The sequence below is a fragment of the Quercus suber genome, unplaced genomic scaffold (genome assembly GCF_002906115.3).
Source record: "Quercus suber isolate HL8 unplaced genomic scaffold, Cork oak 2.0 scaffold_163, whole genome shotgun sequence".
NCBI lineage: Eukaryota > Viridiplantae > Streptophyta > Magnoliopsida > Fagales > Fagaceae > Quercus > Quercus suber.
The window spans coordinates 1181526-1198868 of record NW_027069624.1 but is presented as its reverse complement, the minus strand read 5'-3'; the positions used below and the strand labels follow the sequence as shown (position 1 = coordinate 1198868).

The 17343-nt window shown below is 34.3% G+C and overlaps 1 protein-coding gene across 1 annotated transcript; it reads right to left on the bottom strand.

Annotated features, from left to right (window-relative positions):
* Positions 1-7240: 7240 nt before the first annotated feature.
* Positions 7241-8955, bottom strand: LOC111993306 (UDP-glycosyltransferase 43). Its single transcript, XM_024025149.2, is given in 4 exon segments — positions 7241-8276; positions 8279-8617; positions 8620-8787; positions 8790-8955. Coding segments are annotated over 4 exon segments (1443 nt in total). The 5' UTR covers positions 8827-8955; the 3' UTR covers positions 7241-7377.
* Between the last annotated feature and the right edge of the window lie 8388 nt (positions 8956-17343).

Below are 17343 nucleotides of genomic sequence, written 5' to 3'. Positions count from 1 at the left end.
TCTGATGGGGAATTCTCTGAGGATGCAGATTTGCAAGAAACTTACAATAAACTTTACAAAGTTGCTACAAATTATGCTATGAGTGTTGATTTAGGGTTAAAGAAAATTGCATCTCTTGAACTTTATAAGAAAAATTTGCTTATGAAACTGTTTAATACTAATGAATTGTTGAATAATGTGAAGACTGAGAACATGCTTTTACTTGATAAAATTAAGAATTTGGAATATGAATTATCTATTGCTAGAGAACAAACAAATAGGTCTGCAAGTCCCAAACTTGATCAAATGCTGAGTGTTCAAAAGTCTCCTTCAGACAAAACTGGCTTAAGTTTTGTAGAAAGCATCTCTGTACCTGAAACTCATTCCACAAATTTTGTTCCTTCTTCTGAGCCCCCTGTGAGTGAGATTGTCAAACCAACAGAAGTTACACCTCCTAGGAAAATTAGGATTAATCTTCAAGAATCTAAACTTAAGACTCCTAGCCCTCTTAAAGGCAAGTTGCATGATAGACATGCATGGGTTTGTCATTTTTGTGAAAAGTCTGGACACATTCGTCCAAACTGTTTTAAGTTGCAAGCTGCTAATCGAGTAAATAAACCAAAAGTACCTGTGCCACAAGCACAAAATCCTATGGTACCTATTGGTAAATTGGTAAAGGTTTTAAACCTTTATTCCAATCTTGGAGTTACTCAGAATTCTAATTTGAAGAACAACTCCAATGCTAGAATTGTATCTAAAAAGTTTGAATGCAAAAGGCTCAATCTAATTGAGTCTTTCTGACATAATTCTTGTGCTTCATCACTCTACTCTTTATGACCTTTGTTCTTTGTTGTTTTTGTTTTCTTTGATTTTCTAGGATTTGTGTTACATAACATTCATGCATTTCATTCTAAGTTGTTTTTGTTATTTCTTTTCAAAAAAAAAATTAAAAAAAATAAAACAAAAAAAGGAGAAAAGGGAAGCAAAATGTGTTTTGCATTATTTCTTGGATTTGATATCAAGGTTGGCCAATTTATCTTTACATAATATATTTATGTACCTTGTTTAGCTTGGATGAGCTTATTTTATTGCACTTTACTAGTTTGAGCTTTGCAGTGCATATTATGTGAGAAAATGTTTATAGTTTTTGATCACTTGATCTTGATCTTGAAGTCATATGCCTTTGATTGTTGAACTTGATCTTATTGAGAAAGGCATAAATAACTATCTCACCACTGTTTACTAGCCAATCATGAACACCTTAGTGCATATCGTAAGATTTTATGCTTAAGAAAGTGTAGCACATGCACAAAAAGAACATAAGGTATAGCCTCAGTTTAAATGCTAAAATTGGTGTATACTTTATTAGACTATAATTAAATCAATCAAATAAAATTGGTGTGTACATTATCCTGACTATTATTAATAAGTTTCTGATCAAATAAAATTTGTGTATACATTATGAGGCAAATCAAAAAACTTACATAATTGCAAGCTTTTATTCTAAGAGATAGTCTCTTTCAAATTTATGTGATGAATTTTGTAGAAAGTGTAATTGCTTACCATTCACATATCATCTCACATGTATCTCAAGTTTTTTCTAGTTGCACACACTATACAAGTTACTCTTTGCTAAAATTTGTATATGTTATTGTGTGTGATTTTATTTTGGCCATCCTAGCTTGAAAATTCCTTGATTTAAATGCAAAATGTGTTTGAAGTTTGAGAATTTAAGGAAAATTGATTGAAAATCTTAATTTTGGGAAATCTGAGTTCAATATAAGTGTTTTTAAAAAGCATTTCATCTCATACTCATGCATTCTGTTCATAAAATATTATGCTTTGAGGAGTTTCTACATTAAAATGCTTTGTTTTTCCAAAATTTGATTTTTTTTTTTTTTTTAGATTTTCGATCAATCAAACCTGTTTCTCGATCGATCGAAATTGCGATTAAAATTTTGGTTTGAATCTGTCTGGTTCAATCACTGCCCAATTGTTGATAGATCGATCGAATGTAATTTTGATCGATCGAATCTAATTTTCGATCAATCGAAAATCACATAGAGAGATTTTTAAAACTTTGAGTTTCCACGTGTTCTATCACTTTCAAACTTTTTCCAAAACACTTTCTCTCTCTATTCGATCGGTTAAGGATTCAAGCTCAATTTTTTGTCATTTTCCCTCAAAATTTTTGCAAAGTTTTTTTCTTCTAAGGCTGGTAAGACTCTTTTGCCCCTCCTTTTTCATTTATTTTCATGTTTCATACATTTTTATCATGCATTTTAGGGAAATTTTGAACCTATATAAATTTGGGATTTTTGTTGATTTCAATCTTTTCTTTCCAAATTGATCATTGGGTTTTTTTTGTAGGATGATATAAATCTAATCTTTGTGAATTAATTTGATCAATTTGTTGATTTGGGAAAATTTGAATTTTCTAGGGCTCGAAACTACCAAAATTGAGGTTTTTGTTCAATTGAGTATTAATTGATGAAATTGGCTTGTTTGATTGATTGAATTGGTCATTATAATGTGTTATTTAACTTGTGTAATGATCAATTGATCAATTTGTTGAAAGTGGGTTTTCAAATTTGGGATTTTTTATATAAACTCTATGCTCAAGCCAATTTTGTGATTTTAAAGTGCAATTGAACTTATTCTCACTGCATTAGAGCATGTATCATGTGTTAATATTGTTCATGCATCATATAGATTGTTATTTTTTATATTTTTGTGCTAACTTGCAGTCTACCCTTAGGTTTTTCTTGTTTTTGTCTTTTGTCTCTTTTTCGTCTTTCCTTTCTACTCTTTAGCATCATCGTTAGGAAGACTAGGGCTCATAGGACCTCCACCTCTACTTCTTCTCCTTCCATTGATAATGAGAGGTTCCTTAGTGAGAAAAGCTATGAAACTTATGAGAAGTTGAACATTCATAGGAATGTATGGGCTAAAAGGAAGGTCGTTTTAGAAGAGTTAGATGGTGAGATTCGGAGAAACTTTGAGCGTAGGGGTTGGCTTCCTTTGTTGGACATTTCATATCCCCCTCCGACTGCCTTGATCAGGGAGTTCTACTCGAACCTCTCGATCCACTCCTATGATTCCAACATTCAGGTGAAGAGTTGGATACGGGGTAAAGAGTACACCATTACTCTTTCGGTAGTGGCTGATGCTCTTAGGGTGCCACTGGTCTAGCATCCTGTTTATCCTTATGATGAGTCTCTTCCCCTAGATGACATTATGTCATTTATTACTAGTACTTCTATCTAGTGGGGTTCTGATCCTCGGATCACCTCTCACCAGTTGACCGAGATTCATTATCTCTTTTTTCGGATTTCTTGCCATTCCATTTAGCCTATCTCTTACCTGCACACTATTCCTTAGGAGAGATGTGCATTTTTGTATGCCCTTGTCACAAATGCTCCTATGAGCTTTCTTCATCTTTTCATTTATTCTTTAACTGAGGTTCATAGTAGTAGTTCTACTACTCATGCTCTTTTCTTTCCTGTTTTCATTCATAGGATTTTGTTACATTTAGGATTAGAACAGTTTCCAACATCTGAGCCTGTTCATATCATAGCTTCTATAGGTGCTACCTTTCTTAGGCAGAGGGCTGCTCAGATGTGAGCTAGCTTTAAGCACCCTAGAGTTTATTCTTCCTCTTCTGATGCTCCTCCTCCTCCTCCTCCTCCGCCTCCTCCTTCTTCTTTAGGTGATCTGGCTACAAATGCTTATGTTGATCGGACCGCTGCTACTGCTCCTCCACCTTCTTCGTCACAAAAGGGGGAAGTACATATGGATAGGAGATTTTGTTGATAGGGGGAGATTTTTATTGTTTTGGAGTTGTGGGGCTATAGATTGTATCTAGGTGCTTCATCATGTATTTATATTTTTTTTGGCTCATGATGTATTTTGTTTTATTTGAGTTGTCTATGATAGGGGGAGATACTGTGATGTGTTTATTTCTGTTTCTTGTTTCACATTGTGCTACATTGATTATTGATTTATATTTATGAGGTATTCATGATATATGTCTTGTAGTTTATGTTATGTGAAATCAAGAATTTATTTTGTTTTACTTGTATTTTCCACACATGCGTTTATGCGTTTGTTGAGTATTTTAGGAATGTACAGGTTGATTTAGTCATGCTGTTGTCTACACTTGCAACTGATAAATAGTAGTTAGGTCAAATTTGTAATGGGCTGCTTTTTGTAAACTTTGAGCACTTTGTTTAGTTTGTGTTTTGTCACGGATTGCCAAAGGGGGAGTTTGTTGGACTCTAAAACTTTAGGTTTAAATGTATTAGAACTTCAATTTGTAATGTTGGCAAACCATGATCAAAATGTTTAATGTTGTTTTAGACTTGCTCAAAGTATGTTTAAGTGTAAAGTTGGAATCGAGTGTACTGCAGGATTTACTATGTAAATCTGCCTAGTTCGATCAATCGAAAATTAGACTCGATCAATCAAAGCTTGTGCAGATTGTTTTTCTTGCATAATTTTCTAACTCAACCCAAGCCCGTTTGACGTGTAGGGTTTTATGTTTTGCCTAAACTATAAAAGGGAAAACCCTAGCCACATTTTAAGGTTACTCTTTATGCTGTGTGTGTGAATCTCTTATGAGATCTAGAAGTGTTTTGCCTTCATACACACTTAGGGTTATCAAGATCTAGATTGTTGTCGAGAGCTTGGTGATCAATTCAGTTGCAGTTTCAAGAGCTTAAAGATACATAAGCATGAGTGCTTGTGCTTGCTGTGAATCCAAGAAAGAAGTAGTCCGTGGACTCAGAGCTGTCACGTGGTCGTGGTAGTAAGTTTCCTACTCGAGGTAGCAATAGGATGTTAGTGGTCTGAGTCGCTATTATGTAAATTTCAATTCTTTCATAATGAATCTGTTTTACCTTGAAGATAGCTAGGTTAAATCCTCCCCATGTTTTTTACCAGTTTGGTTTTCCTGGATTATCATATCTTTGTGTTATTTATTTTCCGCACTTTACAATGATATGATATATTTGTGTTGACCTAGATCTGATAATTTGACTAAGTAATCACTTGACTAATTAACTAGGTTAATCTAGTTGTGTTTTAAGGGATCTAAAAATGTATACATTAAAATACTAATAAGAATTTATTCAAAAGTAAAATAAATTTTTAAAAAATGTTGACAAAATTTTGATAAGGAAATATTCAAAGGAAAAGAATAAATAACTTAACAAAAGAGAAGTTTCCAAGCCTTCATTAGATTGTACCGATCTCATGAACAAATTGGATAGCCTATCAGCTAACATCTCCAAAATTACAACAAAATAAGTTAGGGGATTTTTTTTTTTTTTTTTAATGACAAAACCACTGTAACTTTCCCTCTAGAGTTTTGGATTACCACACCAATACCTACTTGGTTTATAGAGTCCAAATTTGGTAAGGATGGGGTGTAAAACCCATGTTTTACAACATCCAATAAGTGATTGTCACATCAACATTTTACTTAAAATTCAATACATCACACCACACCTAATAATATCTCAATAAACTCCTAATTTGGTAGGATTTATATATAGGTATTAGAATTAATTAGGTGTGGTTATGTTATTCTTAAATATGTAATAGGATAATGTGGTATGTTGGGATTAGAGATAAGGGTGTGTAATAAACTGAAAAATCAAACACACCGACCGAAACCGATTGAACCATGTCCAAAATTTCGGTTTGGCTTCAGTTTTAATTTCTTGAAACCAAAATATTTTGGTTTCGATTTCGATGTCCCACACAGATATACCGACCCGATCGAAACCAAACCGAAATATATTAAATATTAATATGTACAAAATTATATCAAGAAAGGTCATGGTATCATGGTGGCATGATACCAAGGACACATTTGTTCCCACAACTAAACCCAAGTTCAACCCATGGCGAAGCCTTTTTATTTTTTCTCTCTTTATTATACCAAAATTACGTCTTTTGTGGTTTGTTTTATAACCCTGCTAACCCTATTTTTCAGTTCTTCTCTCTCACTTCAACAGTAGCCGTTCTCCCCCCCCCCCCTCTCTCTCTCGCTCTAGCCATTCTCTCTCCCTACCTCTCTCTTTCTGTCATGCCTCTGTTTCTCTCTTTTTCTCTATAACTCCACCATTTCTCTCTCTCTCTCTCTCTCTCTCTCTCTCTCTCTCTCTCTCTCTCTCTCTCTCTCTCTCGATTTGCTACTTTGCTTGGTACTTGGTGTTTAGGTGCTAAGAAAACATGGGAAAGCAAAAGCAAATAGTTTTCTTTTTTTTTTTTAATTTTGGTATGTTCTCTAAATATATACATGATTTTGAGTTTTTTTTTTTTTTTTTTGGGTGTATTTTCTTGGTGTTTAGGTGTTGAGAAAATGTCGGAAAGCAAAGGAAAATAGATTTTTTTTTTTCTTATTATTACATGATTTTGAGTTTTTTTTTTTTTTTTGGTGTGTTTGGGTGCTAATAAAATATGGGAAAGCAAAGGGAAATATGTTTCTTTTTTCTTTGATCTATTTGGTTTCTAAGAAATTGGAAGCAACCAAAAGCCGATCGAATCAAACCGAACTAATTGAAATCCAATCAGTTCAGTGTTAGTACTCCTCCCTTACGGTTCAATGTCAGTACCAAATTTGGTAAAACCAAAAGTTTCGGTTCAATGGAAAAATCACACTTAAACCAACCGAAACCAACCAATTACACCCCTAATTAGAGAGGTAAAACATGAGATTTACACCACATCCTTGCAGAATTCAATCTCTTTATGTATTTGTAATATGTGCATTATGTAAATGTTGCATGAATAAGACCAACTTTCATTGTCTTCTACGTCTGGGAACAAAGGTTTACATCGACTTTAAGGAACAAAGGTTTACATCGACTTTAAGGACACTTAAATGACATAATTTAGAAAAAAAAAAAAAAAGATTAGTATAAGAATAAAAAAGACATGTCTTTAAATATAAAAATAAAAAATATGTTTTGCTTATATATTTTTAAACAGCCTTGGTGAATAGAAAGATACTAATGAAGCATTGGTAAATCGTAATACCTAGTGTGTATTTACAAAGTACGTTTTGCATGTTTTTTAGCGGTTGTATTTTTTTAGTGGGTTTATGGGCAACTTGAGAAAAATGTAAATTTAACTCTAAAATTAAATCCTACGATACTATTCACACATTTAAAAATAATTTTATTACAATATTTTCAATTTTCAATAATAAACAATATCCAAACAAACTTTTATAGAGAAAGTGGACAATAAGCAATTTAAATATAAGAAGTTTTCAAAATTTTAATTAAGTCCTCGTAATGCACTAGTACGCAATTTGCATCAACAATAATTACAATTCACTGTCTTTCACTAGTATTCTTACACAACGTATAGGGGCCCATCTTTGTATTCTTAAAAATTGTTTGCTAATTCCTCAATCAAAGTTCCCAGTGACGTATATGATGATCCATTTTCCATCACAGCCATTCTAGCTTTTTTGCTCATCTCCTTCACTTTTTTCCTCACCTCACCATCACCATCCATAAGACGCTTGATTCCTCTTTCTATCTCCTCTGCCAACACCAATTTATTGCCTCCCCTCCTATAATCTAAGCTTATCTCCACTGCTAATCCCAATTCTTTCACCATTTTAAAGGCATTCAACTGTTGCTCAGCGTAAATTGGCCATGTTGCAATTGGAACACCATGCCACAAGCTTTCTAAAATTGAGTTCCAACCACAATGTGACACGAAACCTCCAATTGCCTTGTGAACCAAGATTGAAACCTGTGAAATCCACCCACACACCAAGCCAATCTCACTCGTTCGTTCCAAGAACCCATTTGGCAAAACTTCCTCGATAGTCGTGTATTCATCCGGCTGATCTAGTAGGACTTTAGGCGGCTCACGCAATGACCACAAGAATCGAAACCCGGCCCGTTCAAGCCCGTGAGCTATTTCTCTTACTTGGGGTTCATCAAGACATCCCATACTACCAAAGCATAAGAACACCACCGATGATGAAGGTTGGTCCTCAAGCCACCTTATAATACTTTCATGGTGGGCTCGATCTGGGTGCCATTGGGCTGATCCAACAAGGTCAAGAACAGGCCCAATTGGATAAACTCGTGGCATTTGACTCGTGGAGAACGAGTTAAGCGCATGAGACTCAAGCTCTTGAAGTGTATTTATAACAATACCCTTTGTTTGTGTGTACCTGAGTGCATGGTACATATAGCAGGAGTACCCATCTTCTGTAAACGCTACCGGAGGAAACACACTTGGGGGAACCGGGTCAACAAACCCGGGATGACCAACTTAGTATCTGACTCAGCGAACTCAGGGGTGAGTTGGTTTTGGGTGTCTAGGACAGGAAGATGAAGAATAAAGCTAAGAAACGAAGCTGGAGAGGCAAAGTAAAGGTAACAAGGGATATCAAGCTCTTTAGCAACATCAATGATTGAACTACAAAACATGTCAACGAATAACCCGGCAAGTTTTGGGACTGAGTTGGACTCTGAGTCGTCTGAGTCCAACTCGGGTGCCATGAGCTTCGTGATTGCTTCTTTTACATGGTGTTTATGCTTTTCAATGAGTGAGGTTACATGGGCTATGAAAATTTTGGAGTGATCAGATGAGGGAAAGTCCACCGTGGTAGGTGGACAAATCGGATATTTGTGGTTGACGTGGCGACGCGTGATTGGATGTAGAGGTCGAGAAGTCGTCTCCCGGGCATGTTGATGATGAGTATTGTGGCTGAAAATCGATGGTCGTGGTCGACTATGCGTTGAGCAAACTCGACAATGGGAACAAGGTTTCCAATCCAGGGGTTGCGATGAGCACAACCTCGAATTTGGTCATCTTTGCTTGATTTGGCTTGATCCTATCAAGAATGGCTTTTGGAAGTAGTGGGCATAATAATTATGACTATATAGAAATGAAATAGGGGATCATATATTAGAAAAAGTAATGTTAGATTCTTAGGTACCATATTGACCCGTGTGATGAAGACAACCACGAATTTATTAATGGATAATATCTATAAAAAATAAAAAATAAAAATAAAAAGAATTTATTAATGGACAAGCATGGTTTCTATACGGACTTTCAATTAATTGATTTGGCATCTTATCAATAAGACTTTTGTGGTTCCTTGAACCATGACTTTTTTAAAAGGCCGAAATTAGTTTTTTTTTTTTTTTTTAAGGTGAATAAAGATAATTTATTTAAAAAAGAAAATGAAAAGACAAGGAAGTGTATCATGTTTTAGGTGTATGTTTCCTCTTCTCACAGTTAATGGAACCCATTAACTATGGGTCTCACCAACTGTGATGAAAAACATATACCCAAAACAGGTTTTATTTTCTCGAAGAGGATAGGAGTGGGCAACCTACCCAAAAGCATCTATAATAAGAGATAGAGTTACGCCTTTGATGATTATTAAACAATAAATACTAGTACCGATCCTTGATGAAGCCACTGTGAATTTCCTCCACATATAAGAAGAAGAAGAAGAGAGCTTTACTTTTCATCCTTTTCCTCTCCTCATTCTCTTCCTTATATTTATTGATTTATATTATATTATTGGGGGTAAAAAGTAGAATATGTTGAATAAATTTGGAAGTATCAATGAGGGTGGCCTAGTCGGTTGCAAAAGGAGTTTTCAATAAAGAAGGGAAAATACGAAGGAGAAATGAGAAATATATGGATGTAGCCAATGGCAAAGTCAGAATTTATATTTGGGGAAGCAAACATAAAATTATACAATTAATTTTTTTTCTCTATGTATATATTAATTTATCCATACTAATAGTAATGTACATACAATTTAATAATCAAAACCCAAAAGATTATTATTTTTAATTACCGTCTCCTAAACTTGTCCATGAATCTAGATTTTTCAAATTAAATATCACCCATTAAATATAATGACTAAAATTTTAAAAATACTAATAATTTAAAGATTGATAAATAAAAGACAAACAATCATTCAAATTTCAATATAGATAAAATCTAATAACTACAACCAAATACATGTTAAATTATTATTATTATTATTATAATAAGAATTAAATGATAAAAATAATATATTTTAATCATATACATTATAATGTTATGATATATTGATTATTTTAATATGAAAAAATAAACATCTGAGAAAAGTTGAATCAAACCGAATGAAAATAAAATAAAAGTACATGGTAAAGTGGAATTAACCACGCACATGGTTATCTGGTGGAAAAGGATAATTGTTAGGAAATGTTACGTTTACAATATTTTTTACAATAATTTTATAACAAATCATAAGTGATAAGTTGTTATTGATTCTAATTTTAATCTATAACTTAAATAACGTTTTTTCCGGGCCACGCATAACAGCCAATAACAACCCATCACTTAGGATTTATTGTAAAAATATTGTGAATATAGTTTTTTTATAAAATAACTCCACTATATATATTAATTACTTATTTTTTTTTTTTTTCCAAATATTTTGGGGGTCCAAGGCCCCCTTCATTCCCAACGTGACTTCGCCACTAGATGTAGCTGTTTCTGATTGTTGGGGTTGAGATGAAAACCACTTCAAATTCCCTCATTCCTTTACTAAGTAGGATGAATGGAAAAATGAGTGAATAAAAATTTTAAAATTTAATTTTAAATACACTTCAAAAAGTATTTTATTTTTTTTCTTTAATTTTATAAATTTGATAGTTATAAACTTATAATAGGGAGAGGGGGATTTCAATATTTGATGTCTTCGTTGAAAACACTAAAAGATGCAAATTAAGCTAGAAGGCTATTTGTGTACTTCAATTTATTTATTAACTTGGTCTTTCATGAATGGTATTGTGATATATCATAAACTTTAGAGATCAACTGATATTTCTTAGTGTTTTTAGGAGAGACACATGACACAACTAGAGATTAAATCGTCTACCTACCATTTTTGTAACTATCCCACCCAAAAAAAAAAAAAAACCTTTGATATTGTGACTTGGTTTATGGCTTTATAGAAATTGAGTTGCCGAATCAAGGATGGCTTTGTATGACTTTATCCTTCGGTGATTACCAATAAAAAATACTTTATTTTTCGGTAGCTTTATGTCTTTTAGTTCACAGGCTTTTTCGAAATGGACAAGCTAAATAATTTGAGTAAAGAAATATGTACGTAATAATAATTGATCCACGATGAAAACCAACAGTGTGGTCCTGAGTCATAGATTTAGACAGGTTCAGCGAACTTGGCTTATAAATATTAGCTTTCTTTAGTTTATATAAAAATAAATAAATAAATAAATAAAAAGGAAGAAGACTAGCTTCCTTTTCTGTCTTTTGGAAGTTTTATGGAGGCATGTGTAATATAGCAATGTGGTCACTAGGACCTACTAGAAATGAAACTCTCAGAAAAACAATGCCTATCAGCCTATGAGAGAGAGAGAGCGAGAGAGAGAGAGAGTTGGACATTCAAATAACTTGGCTTATCAACAGTAGCTTTGTATTCTCTTTTGGAAATTTTATTAAGCAAATGTGCGGACACAATGATACGGTTTATAAGACCTAATAGAAATGAACCTACTGCCATGTGGTCACTGCCATAGAGGCAATTCATTTACGTCCTAGGCTCCTAGCAGTGACCACACGGCAGCAGGTTCATTTCTATTAGCTCCAAGGGCAGCTTGATATACTTCGAGACGTAAGGTGAAAATTAACGTTGAGGCCTTATATATATATATATATATAACTTAAAAAATTAAATATTACTTAAATTTTATTATCTTGTTTTAAACGCAAAATTATTAACAATTAACATGATTGACATAAATTTTTTTTCTTTTAGAAAGTTCATAGACACAAAAAAGTTGATAATACTTTTCACACCTATTGATGTGATAGATTAATAGTAGAAGGTAAAAGAATAATGTTAGTAGTGGACTTAAGTGAGAACTAGTAAAAGTTTGTCAACTCAGCTATTACGAAAAAGCCAAAGGCCTTGTAGAGCTGAATTGGTACCTCCCCATATACAAAGTGCTTGGGGGTTTAGGAGTGAAAGAGTTCGAGTTGCTAGATTGGCAGCATGTTATAATTATCTCTAAAAAATAAAAATAAAAAACTATTGCAAAAAATGTTGTGAACTTTTTTGTGTATTGCTCTCTTTTTTATTTTTTGAAAAGTGCTACATTCACCATATTTTTCCTAACAAATCTTAGGTATTAAATTGTTACTGATTCTAATTTAAACCTACAACGAGAATTATTTTTTTACCATCAATAATGGCAAATAACAATTTGTTACTTAGGATTTTTTGTAAAAATGTTATGAAAAATATTGTGGACGTAGCATTTTTCTCTCTTTTTTTGTCTTTCATTTGATTAAAAAATATATATTTTATTTGTTAGCTAATATTTGGGCTTAATTAATTAAATAAATAACCTTATTGGTTAAAATTTTGGGGCCATTTTTCTACTTGGGCGCAACCACATCAACTGTAGGGCCCACACTGAATAGGTTTTATTGGCCGCATCGTTGTGTCACAATTATACAGAGGTAATTCATTTAGGTTTTAGGCTCTTAGGTTCATTTCTATTAGGTCTTATTGACCGCATCGTTGTGCCGACAAAAATGCCTCAATAAAATTTCCAAAAGACATATATATATATATATATACATGAGAGAGAGAGAGAGAGAGAGAGATAAAATGATAGTTCAACATGTTGGTACCAATATATGAACAGTAATACTGTGGGTCTGTGAGTGTGGAAATCATACGTAGGAATCCTATTTTGGAGGTTAGCAGATGAAATGGAATGAAATAGAATTATTATTATTATTAAAATAAATAAATAAAAGAAGCAGATGGAATGAAATGAATGACTTGATTCTTTATGTCTTATTGCCGGGATTAATTTGTGGAAGGGCTGGAATGAAAAAAAAGTTAGCCCAAACACTCGGGTTTCGATATGGTTTGATATATGTAAATAAGTAAAACGAGTCAAATCCAAAATTTCAATACTGAAGGAGTAGAGGTTAGTGGTGTATCACAAAGACAATTGCTCAAAAATGCTAGATAATAAAAAGATGGAAAACACTTTAATAATGCTTATATCTAAACCATTTTGAACATAGAGCAGGAGAGAGAGAGAGAGAGAGAGAGAGAGATTGTGCTGTCACGTTCACACCGAGCCCTTAATCAGTATGTTGTTGCTCTTAAGTTGCTGAGAGAACTTTTGCGTAGTAAATGTTGTGGTTGATGAAGTGATTAAAGATCTCCTGAGTAGGATCTGATGAGAGGTTTTATTTATGGTAAGCTTGGGATGTCCCTAGGAGTAGGGTCTGGTTTTTAGAAATTTCTTCACTAATTAACTTTTGGAGTATCTCTGTACAACCCCACTAGCTTGAGTTCATCCATTAACTTGTTTGATCCTTTTTTTTTCTTTTCCCTTGTTTGGGTTCGAGGAAGATGTGGGAAACTCAATAATTAACTCAATGAGTTACTGAAGTCAATTCAATCAACCCACATTGGTAACCAGGTTGTGTTCCTGAATACAGCTGCATAATGTAGATAATCCCAAGATCTGAAATACATACCCTTAGTTTCAGCCCTATTCCTAATAATTCTCTTAAAACACATGCAACAAACCAACAAACTCATGTATTCCTTCTTTAATTTCTACAACACAACTTGAACTCAACAACCAAATGTAGCCTTCAGCTATTTCACCACCTGTTTTTGCGACTCTGAAATTAATTGGTTGAAATGGATAGAAAGTTCAAGGGTTAAGATTATGTTTTAAGGCTTACAGGTACAGTTGAAGCCCCATCACTATTCATTCTTTCAAATCCAATTCAATGAAAACTCTGTCAAAACCCCCCACATGAAGGCCCAAATTCTGTAAAAAGTTCATCACTGCCCAAAACAATTAACCCACTCAACCAAACACCCATCAAGACCCACACAACAAGATGACCTAATAAAGACCATTGCTAGAGAACCAATGGGCCAAATCCCCCTCAAATCTACCGCCATACCTTCAAAACTGGCTACCACGAAGCGCCCAGCCACCCCGTGAGGCCATGAGTGAGAAAGAAGTGTTGAGAGAGAAGCTTAGGAAAAATAAAGCGGATTTTTGTTATATAAAAAAAAGGTTCAATTTGAATGAGACTCTTTCATTTTTAGTCTAAAACCATTTGTTTTCTTAGCTTGATGATATAAAAAAAATTATCATAAAGCAGATCTCGTAGATTTAAATTCAATGATATCTAGATATAATAAAAGAATTCAACATTTTGCAAATTTGTGTACCAAATTATAATATAGGTTAAATGTATTGAGTAATTTGTAATTTACCATTTTTATTGTCAAATCCTTGAATAATACTTAGAATTTGCTTGGTAAAAAGGATAAAAACAAAATCGTTGTATTGGAATTTTTTTTAATAAATTGGATGAATAAGATAATTAGCAACAAAGAAAAATAAATAAATACTTGTACTTCATCCTGGGGGCCAGTCCCACTCTCCCTAAGAGCATTTACAGCAGTGGAGCTAAAAATTTAGCTTTTTAGCTCCACCAAAAGTTACTTTATCTATTATACCTACACACATGCTGCAGCAGTGTATCTATTTTAACTATCAACACAATAAAATAATATAAACATCACAATAAAATAATATACCCCTACAATAAAATAATATATCTCACAACCCAAAAAAACATCCCAGCATGGACCACAACCTCCTCTACAATCAGCCACAGCCACCACTACCACCACCACCAACACCACCACCACCAACACAGACACAATCAAACCCACAAACAAAATAAATCCCCAAACAACCATCATAGTCACCAATCCACCACCACAGCCACCAAGCCCACAGGAAAAAAAAAATCAAACACCGCACCACCAAACCATAGCCACAACAACCACCATCGCCACCACCACAGCCATCAAACCCACAAAAGAAAAAAAAAATCAAACATCATCCCACAACTACAGCCATCAAACCCATAGAAGGAAAAAAAAAAAAATCAAACATCATTCCACCACCATAGCCGGTGGATCAATGGCGTGGATTAATGTGGATCGACGGCGTGGGTTTGGGTCTGGCGATGAGGATCGACGGCATGGGTCTGGGTCTGGTGGCAAGGATCGACAATGTGGATCTGGCGGCGAGGTTCGACGATGGCGTGAGTCGACAGTGTGAGCTTGGGCTGGCAGCGGTGAGAGAGAGAGAGAGAGAGAGAGAGAGAGAGAGAGAGAGAGAGAGAGAGAGAGAGAGAGACTCTCTCTCTCTCTACTCTTTACTCTGTACTCTCTCTCTCTCTCTCTCTCTCTCTCTCTCTCTGTGTGACTAAAGCCTAGGACCAACAGGCCTCTAAACAAGCCCTTAAGGGTTAGCATCTAGCTCAAGACCACATCTATGGGCGACCTTACTTCACTTTACCGTTCAACACTCATCGTGCACCAATTTGTATCCAAGAAAGGCCCTCTCAAATAGGAAGCATGTGGCACAAGGCTACCAAACACTATGAGAGGCAAAGGCCCTAGACCTTGATGGATATTGTTCAAAACTGTTCAATTGAGTATCCCTACTTCAATAGGAGGGCCTAAGAAAGGCCGCATATCTCATTACATCAGTATTAATTGTCCCAAGCAATTGCCACTACTTTTGCATTAAATACAATGAGAAAATGCATCTTTGGGGGATTAACATAGTAGTACATCCTCGTAGTTGTCGTAAAGGGATGGTGTATTGTTAGGTTCTCTTCCAATTTATCAAGAACCAATCGCCAACTCCACTCAAAACTTTATAAAAGCACCTCTCTCTCTCTCTCTCTCTCTAAACTATGAACAAAGGTTTGCACATAGACATGGCAAAACAGGCAGGTTGTGTTGAGTTTGGGTCAGGTCGGGTCGAGTTGGCCTGTATTTTTCAAACGAACTTTTTTTTTTAATTACAAAAACCAATCAATGACAACCCATTCAAAGAGAATAAATAAAATCAATTAAGGAAATGAATTACACTTAATGTCACTTGTTAATATCCTTCCAATTCTGATAGTTTTGAGCCTAAAGAAATTTCTTTATAGTCATAATTCATGATGGAAAAAGTCTTTAATATTAATAACTCACTGTCAAAATGCATGTAATTACAAATTTACAACTTCAAAAAAAAAAAAAAAGATCCTAAGGAGACCAAAAAGTATATATTTTAAATTTACATCACTAATAAAAGAAGATAAAAGAAAAATATAAGAGAAAAGAATAAAGGCGGAGAGGAGCTGATTGCTACTGAGTAGTGGAGGCGCAGAGTGAAACATTCTGGGCCCATTTGGTTTGTATTTTTAAACAACATTTTTTAGTTTTTAAATAGTATTTCACGCATTTCAACATACTTTTTCATCCACACGTATTTCAAAAAACTATAAACAACAATTTTCAAACTACTCTACCAAACACCCCCTCTGTCTCTGAAACTGTGAAAGCTCTTAGATGTGTGACTGTGTGAGTGTCTTAGTGTAGGTGTGTGTGTGGTGTGTCACGTGTGTGTTAGCTATTTAGTGGTTTGTGGACTACAGCTACAAGCTCTTAGCCATTTACTGTGTTAGTGACTTAGCGTACTAATGTGAACTGTGAAGTGTCTAGTCAAATTGAATGAGATTTGGCGGAATTTTTTTTATTATTTTAATAAATGGGTTGTCTCATGTATGTGAACATTCTATCTAATGGTTCTAATCACATGCTTTGTGCTCTATGCACCTAGCATTTATGATGTAGTCTAAATATTTTTTAGCGAATTTTTTTTAATGATTCGGGTTATGAGTTATCCAGGTCGGATTGAGTTGACTTGCAAAGAATTAGATCGGGCTATGGGTCAACTCCTTTTTGCTTCAGGTCAGGTTTTTTTCGAGTCGAGTCAACAAATTCTAATCCGTTTTGCCATGTCTATGTGCACATACAATCTTGTTACTCTGCAATTTTTCTTTTGTAGCATACTTAGAAAATGTCTTCACTAATTAACTTCTGGAGTGTCTCTGACCAACCCCACTAGTTTGGGTTCATCCATTACCTTGTTTAATCCAAATTTTCTTTTGCTTTGTTTGGGTTCGAGGAAGACGTGGGAAACTCAATAATTAACTCACTGTGTTCCTGAAGTCAATTTGATCAAATTAAACCCAGTAGGTAGCCAGGTCGTGTTTCTGAATACAGTTGCATCATATAGGTAACCCCAAGATCTTAAATATAAACCAAACCTCATAGCCCAAAGTCCAAAGAGTGTAGTAAGATTGACTTCTCTCCTTATACCCTTAAATTCAGCCCTATGCCTACTAATCATCTCTTAAAACACATATTACAAGCCAACAAACTAATGAGTT